This window comes from Bidens hawaiensis, unplaced genomic scaffold (assembly GCF_021521415.1).
Source record: "Bidens hawaiensis isolate Kalapana, Puna unplaced genomic scaffold, B.hawaiensis_p1.1 tig00054229_1, whole genome shotgun sequence".
Taxonomy (NCBI): Eukaryota; Viridiplantae; Streptophyta; class Magnoliopsida; order Asterales; family Asteraceae; genus Bidens; species Bidens hawaiensis.
In genome coordinates, this window is record NW_027499786.1 from 20,374 (window position 1) to 28,255 (window position 7,882).

Below are 7,882 nucleotides of genomic sequence, written 5' to 3' on the forward strand. Positions count from 1 at the left end.
TTCCTTTTTTGTTTAAAACCGACTCGACTGCCATATAACCGGTAAGCAATATTATTGCACTTTGCTTGAACTCAACCTCATGTTTTGTACAGGTCAAAAAATATTATTGTTGGCCCGTTAACTAGTTCCCGACCCGTATTCAAAAAAACAAACATGGGCACACGGCGACAAATTCTTGTCGCCCCACCTGCCTTCTCGCACCTCTTATTGCCGCGGGGGGGGGGGGGGGGGGGTCATTGGCCATTTGTCTCCCAACATGCTGCCCACTGCACATACACTTAGTGTCCGTTAGCGCCCGTTTACAATATTAACGAGCGGACACAAACAAACACAGACAAACTCAAATCCTTAATAGACGGACACGAACATAGATTTTGGTTCGGTAGAGTGTTCGTGAACCGTCAGTTTGTCCAACAAATGCTTAACGTACGAACACGTACAAGGTCTCGTCGGGTTCGATTCGGTCCGTTTACAGCCCAAGTAATCAGGTTTATTTCAAGTTCAATGTTTATATATAGATGAGTTTGTGTTTATATCTAACAGTAGTTTTGAGTTTATAAACAGATGTAATCAAGTTTTTGAGTAAGTTTTCTTGATCAATAGTATTTAGCAGTTCATCCAAGTGGCATGTTTTTGTTCTTGATTAACCATTTCACACATGTGAATTATGATATGCTTAGGGTGGAGGTGGCACAACACGGGTACCTCGGGCATTCGGTGAACGCTGTCATTGGCCGGGGCTTAGGTACATACATGATTAAAACAACAAATTACATTAATCAGAAAAATAATTCAAATCATGATTTCTATCATTTATTATTACATATATGATATTCTCAAATGGTACTCGGTATCATTAGCTCATCTCTATCGAACATATACGAATATAAATGATATAAAGCTTAAAACACATGTAATATCTAGTACATATAACACATAAATGTTACTATGAATGACATGATTTCACTTGACACTTTTAACACACAATTAAACATAACCAGTTCAATAACATGAATTAAATGCGTTAATAAAGCACACTTAATAACATAAACAATCTGTAATGTGTTATAATACATTGGAAATTGGTTTTTATAGGTCCCAAAGATTTCATTTTTGTCGGCGTTGGTCCCAACTTTCATTTTGGCTAGCAACGGTCCCAACTTTCACATACGTTTCTTCCACTAGTCCGCGACTAACGGAGTACTAACTCCGTTATGCAAATGTTGAGGTGTCCTAATTGTCAAAATCATGTGACATGACAGCCTATGTGGACATGCTGCGTATTATATCCCAAAATTTTTCTTGAAAACTTAATTTCATTTCATACCCACAAATCTTAACACCATAAAGCTTCAATCTTTGATCTGATTTCACCAATTCAGCCAAAAGGGTGTCGAGATTTGTCTAAATTAAAGCTCAATTTTGTATCTTTTTGCAATTTGGTGATATGGGTAAGGTAGCAGTTGCGGCGACAGTGGCGTGTGCCGCCGCCGTGTCTGCGGCGGCGGTGATGGTGGTGTGCCACCGGATTCAGAGCTCCGGGAAGTGGGTGATAGCTATGGAGATATTGGAGTTTGAAGATAAGTGTGGAACTCCGATTGGTAAGCTCTGGCAGTTGGCTGATGTCATGAAGGTGGAGATGCATGTTATCCAAAACTCCAAAAATCAAATGCTTCATTAGTGCGGAAGGAAACCCGTATTTGATTATCCTTTGTTAAAGATTAGGGTTTGTTGCTTGCTCGTCTTTCAATTGATTGGAAGGCATGCAATTAGGGTTCTTGAGTTGTGAGAATTTATGGATTTAGATGGGTGGTGTATAATTGGGGATTTTAAGTGATTGTAAAATGTTAAGTATAATACACAGACGGTCCATGTAGCTGCCATGTCACATGATTTTAACAACTAGGACGGACACATCAACATTTACATAACTGAGTTAGTATTCCGTTGGTCGCGGACTGGTGGAAGAAACGTATGTGAAAGTTGAGACCATTGCCAGCTAAAATGAAAGTTTGGACCAACGCCGACAAAAATGAAATAGTTGAGACCAATAAAAACCAATACTCATTTTAAATTTCTAATACTTCAAAATATCAATTAATTCAAAACTTTCAACTCTAAAATATCTAAACTTCCAACTTTAAAATGTCTAAACTTCATAGTTAACAACAAAACATATATAAAACAAGCGGCTAGGGTTTACATTTTAACTTTAAAGTCAACACAAAAATGAGAAATTTTTAAAACTTAAAAAAAGTAATATACTTTAATATATACATAAAATTTATATAAAAAACTAATAAATAAAAAATAATTCGAGCAAAACAAACCGAGCGAGGCTTTGCTCGTGTTTGGCTTGTTTTTTAAAACGAACTGAGCCGAACGGCTCACTTCCAAACCGAACCGAATTCGAACGAGCATTTTTCAAGCAAGCGGCGAGCAATTTTAGACAGCCCTATCTCCTACTACTAATATTATTTATCCTCATGAGAAATGCATGAATTTGTTTTTTATTTCCCGAGTGATAATTTTTAGATCACTCATACTACTTTTATATTAGCACTCAAGGCTATTGAGCTCTCATTTCATTTACTGAAATTACCCATAAAGACGAGCCGGTTACATTTGAGACAAGGCATAAGCAAGCATCTCACCAACGTCGAGGAATTTGTAATAGCCACTTGGTCTCGTCTCATCATCCTCTATTAGGTTTATCCCACTATCATAAACTGAACAGAATTAGCTCTAGTACACATGCATCATCTAGACTCTTGTACCCTCAATATTATTCGATTTGCCTTCAAATAACTCACGGATTTGCTTTTTTGCTACTTGAAGGAAAAGCTTTCCAAATGACTTTGACTCCAAAATGCGTCGATGAGGCAGGATACTCTTTATGACCGGTATCTCACACATGCACACATCTGAACAAAACGATAGTATTTTTCTATGGTGTCATTGAAACAAGATGGATTTTAACAGTGTTAAACTTATTAGTTATGTCTTGGTGTCTATTGAGACGAGTCAATAATCATTTTAAAAACATGATATTAAATTGCTTATATCGAATCGTGTAACTATGTCTTTTTTATTCAAACAGTATACTTTTATAAACAACCAGACACGCACCCACAAGCTACCTCCATAGCCCGGAGAGAAGCAACAAAAAAAAGTGCAACAAAAAAAAACTAACAAGAATTTACACCAATTCGACCATTGTATCAAAGTAGTGTTACATCTAACAAAGTAAAACATTTATTCTATTAGTTCAGAAAAGAGTTGTGACAACGGTTGTTAATTTAAAAATAAAAATAAAAAACTACAATTGTTGATATAAAAATAAAAAATAAAAAACATGAGCAAGATAAGAAAAGCATAAATAATAATAAAGTCATAAAGATATGTATTAAAATAACATAAAAGATCCATATAGATAAGTGACTTCTAAAACATAATAAGGTACTTTCCTCTAATTAAACATAAAAATATAATAAACCAAAACAAAAAATTACAGTGACTCAACTCATATCAAATCAGCAACATTTGAAGGCAGCTCCTCAACAACCACATTGTAAAACTTCTGGATATCTGCTAGCATTCTTGAGTCATCTGCTGTCAAAAAGTTAATTGCAACACCTTTTCTCCCAAACCGCCCACCACGCCCGATACGGTGAAGATAATTCTCGGGTTGAGTCGGCAAATCGAAGTTGATAACAAGCGACACTTGTTGCACATCGATACCACGCGCCAACAGATCAGTTGTGATAAGCACACGCGATGACCCGGACCGAAACTCACGCATGATGATGTCACGCGTGTTCTGGTCCATGTCACCGTGCGTGGCTGACACAGTGTGGTCACGGCTTCTCATCTTGTCGGTCAACCAGTCAACTTTCCGACGGGTGTTGACAAAGATGACACTTTGGGTGATTGCTAAGGTTTCATAAAGGTCACACAAGGTTTCAAGCTTCCACTCTTCTTTTTCAACATTCACATAGAACTGCTTAATACCTTCTAACGTGAGTTCGTCACGTTTCACGAGAATGCGTACTGGTTTATTCATAAACTTTCTTGTGATCTCGAGTGCTTCGGGTGGCATGGTTGCAGAAAACACTCCAACTTGAACCTTTGGCGGGAGCAGCTGAAAGATGTCATAAATCTGAAAAATAAACAAATTACACATTATTAAATGATAATGACACAATACATATATATATATACACACACATATATATTATTATCATTGCAGGTAAGAAAACAAACCTGATCTTTGAAACCTCTTGAAAGCATTTCATCAGCCTCATCAAGCACAAACAGTTTGATGGAATCAGAACGTAACGACTGTCTTCTAAGCATGTCAAACACACGTCCAGGTGTACCAACAACAACGTGGACCCCAGCAGAGAGTATGCGCTGGTCTTCACGAACACTGGTCCCACCAACACAAGCATGTACCTTCACACCAAGGTAGTCTCCAAGTGCCCGCATAACCTTTTCAATTTGTTGTGCAAGTTCACGAGTTGGAGCTAAAACTAAGGCCTGACATTCCACCACACTGTAGTCGAGTTGTTGAAGAATACCCGAGCAAAAAGTTGCGGTTTTACCAGTTCCAGATTGAGCTTGTTGAATCACATCTAGACCCTTAGTGAAGGGTACAATTCCCCTTTGCTGAATTGCAGACGGCTTCTCAAAACCTAAATTCATATAACTTAAATGTCAAAATAAATAGAATATTATAAAGCTATACTCATATATATTCTTTTAAAAGTCCAAACTTCATATATAATATATTTAATTTTCAAAATAGTATTAGAACCACATTTATCCATTGACGATATATAATTCAAAACCTTTAGAAATATATGCAACAACTAAACTCACCGTATGCATAAATGCCTCTCAAAAGGTTTTCTTGCAAACCCATGGAATCAAAGCTTTCATAAACTTCATCATATGATGTAAAAAAGTCTTGTCCATCAGTTGAAAGCCTGTATAATAAATTAAAGGATATTAAACACTTGGAAATTAAGCAACATCTTAAACACACACTCTAACACAAGTAGTTAGAAGAACTTACAACTCATCCATTTTTGCATCAAACTGACGAGTATCGAACTGCGATACTTCTTGTGCTATAGCTGCCATGACTGCAAAAAAACAGAAAACAGGTGTCTTTAGAACCAATAAAAATATTGAAACCAATAAAGTTTGTACAATAAAATTTGCAGGCTCTTTCAACAAACAAAGAGCACAAACACTTTTATAGTTGTATAAATCTTGCTTTTAAAAGGCGATTTAAGTGCACCTAAGCGCAAAGCAATACACGACCAAAGTCCGAAAGGTGCTTTTTAGACCCAAAAAAAAAAACACTGAGGCTCATCATGCTCGGGCTCGTGGCTCACTCAATATAAGCTCAAATAAAACTAGCTATAAAAACTTGACTTGAAACAACATGAGCAGAGTTGACTCATTTTTGTAACCGAGCCAAACTCATTTAACTTCAAAATCAAACTCAAGCCTAGCTGAGTTTAATTTCAAGCTCGAGCTTGAACCCACCCTGGCTCGACTCGTGAACAACCCTAGGCTCATGTTGTAACACATACTTTTGGGTTGTATATGTAAAAAATTTATCCACTAAATCCTATAAAAAGGGTATTAATAGCTAAATATTGGACAGGGGATGCTAAAACCTATTGAGATATAAAAATAAGGCTTCGCGCACAAAAATCGACGCTTCTCGGTTGTCAAAAGCAATCTAGAATATTATCAAATCAGCCAATAAAACAATAAAGCCTTTGAATTAAACAGCAAAGTAGCATCATATTAAAACCTAGGGTTTCATCTATGCAGCTAATGCGGAAAAATATCGGATATCGGTCAAGAACCGATATTTGAGATATCGGTAATCGCAATGAGATATCAGAGTGTGTATATATCCAATATATAGCAATTTAGCACTAGCAATTCAGTATACTATCCTACCATTAACAAATTAACACGTTGCAACTTACAAAACACTAACTGTAGCAAATAGGAACTTATAAGACTTAAAACACTAACATTAAACACTAAAAAATTGACAATTAAGAGATAAAAAACTGATAGCAAAAAGTTCGGTATATATTGGTCAACATCCAGACCAATAAAGTGATATGTAGGTGTTATATCGATGATATCAACTGCATAGGGTTTCATAAATCTATGCTAATCCTCCTAATCAAACTCAAATTACTACTCTAATAATACAAAACATTCAGTTGCAAACACATAAACAGGAGAACAATTTGCAGTCACTATACATCAATTAACATCACGTATACAAAATCAGAACACGAATATATAAATAAGTATCATACCAAAACCTAGGGTTTCATAAACCTATGCTAATCCTCCTAATCAATCTCATATTACTACTCTTATAATACTGTCCAAATCTCTAAAAACTCAGTTGAAAACGCGTAAACCGAAGAACAATTTATAATCGACTCACATCACATATGCAAAATCATACGAAAACCTAGGGTTTCATACATCTATGCTAATCCTCCTTATCAAGCTCAAATTACTACTCTAATAATACTGTCTGAAAATTAACTGAAACGAAGAACAATTTATAATCGATTCACGTGACATATATATACAAATAAACCTAGGGTTTGATAAATCGAGCTAAAATTAATAGTCTAATAAGTAGTTGTAAACAATAATTAAGCATAACAGATCTAACATCAACACACAGATTGAAGATAATAGAAAGAAATCATGATACCTTGATTGAAGAATTTGTGACGTAACGAACGAAGGTTTTTAGGGTTTTTTTTTTGTATGCCTAAAACTTGTAATTGTAGGAGACGACGAGGTGATTTTTTATTATTTATATAGGCGGAAACAATTGCCCTATTTTTTTATGTCGGTTTGACACTTTTACCCTTTCTCAAAGAGTTTATTTTGATTATTATTATTATATTTACTAGGTTAGTTACCCGTGTAGTACGCGGGTTAGAACAAGTAATTTTGTTAAATAATAACATAATGTGAAATACAAAAATAATTTGCATCACATATATAAATAAATATTATACAGTAAAAAACATGACACATTACGCAATTTAGAAATAAAAAGTTAGAAAATTAATAAATTATAAATTATTTCTTTGTTATTTTCTATATCAAAACTTAGTTGTAAATGACAATTTTTTTAAACCAACTCGTGGATCAAAACTCATTCTAATCTTAAACTGTTTTGACATGAACAATGCTTGATACTTTAATCGGTTAAAGAAACTCACCTGTTTCATATTGGTTACTATAAAAATCTAATATTAATAACTAAAGCAATACATTTTTTATTAAACAAATTAACATATCTATGATGGTATTAATTCTTTTAAATTATGATGGAATTATTAAAAATTGAAAATGAAATATTAAAAAGAGAAATGTACAACATCTGTGGAAGGTACAACATCTGTCAAGTGACAGGTGGCTGGAAATTTTTTCAAGGAACGCCTAGCCAAACTCGGATGCCAAGCGTGGGCCCGGTTAAGAAAACATAGTCTTGGCCCGAGTGGGGCGGTTGGGGCTTCCGACTTGGGAGCTGCGGTCAACTTAACTGTGAAATTCGTCGTTCAAAAAAAAAAGAGAGAGAGAAATGTAGTTAATATGCAAGAGATGAGAGAAACTTTTGTAATGATCAACATAGGACAAAAACTGCAGTTCACTCAATAATATTGAAAAGAAAAAAAAGAATAAAATATAAAACTATTAATAAGAAAAATAAATATATTTTTAACATGAGAGAAAATTTTGTAAGGATCACTCATGTGTAATGACATATGACATTAAGACCCGTGTAGAACATGAGTTAGAATAAATAAATTTG

The 7,882-nt window shown here is 34.9% G+C and overlaps 1 protein-coding gene across 1 annotated transcript; it reads right to left on the reverse strand.

Annotated features, from left to right (window-relative positions):
- Positions 1-3,446: 3,446 nt before the first annotated feature.
- Positions 3,447-5,176, reverse strand: LOC143600527 (eukaryotic initiation factor 4A-15-like). Its single transcript, XM_077078191.1, has 4 exons — positions 5,078-5,176; positions 4,882-4,988; positions 4,264-4,694; positions 3,447-4,159 (listed from the first exon to the last, which is right to left on the reverse strand). The coding sequence occupies exons 1-4, from the start codon at positions 5,143-5,145 to the stop codon at positions 3,524-3,526; spliced, it is 1,242 nt and encodes a 413-aa protein (XP_076934306.1). The 5' UTR covers positions 5,146-5,176; the 3' UTR covers positions 3,447-3,523.
- Between the last annotated feature and the right edge of the window lie 2,706 nt (positions 5,177-7,882).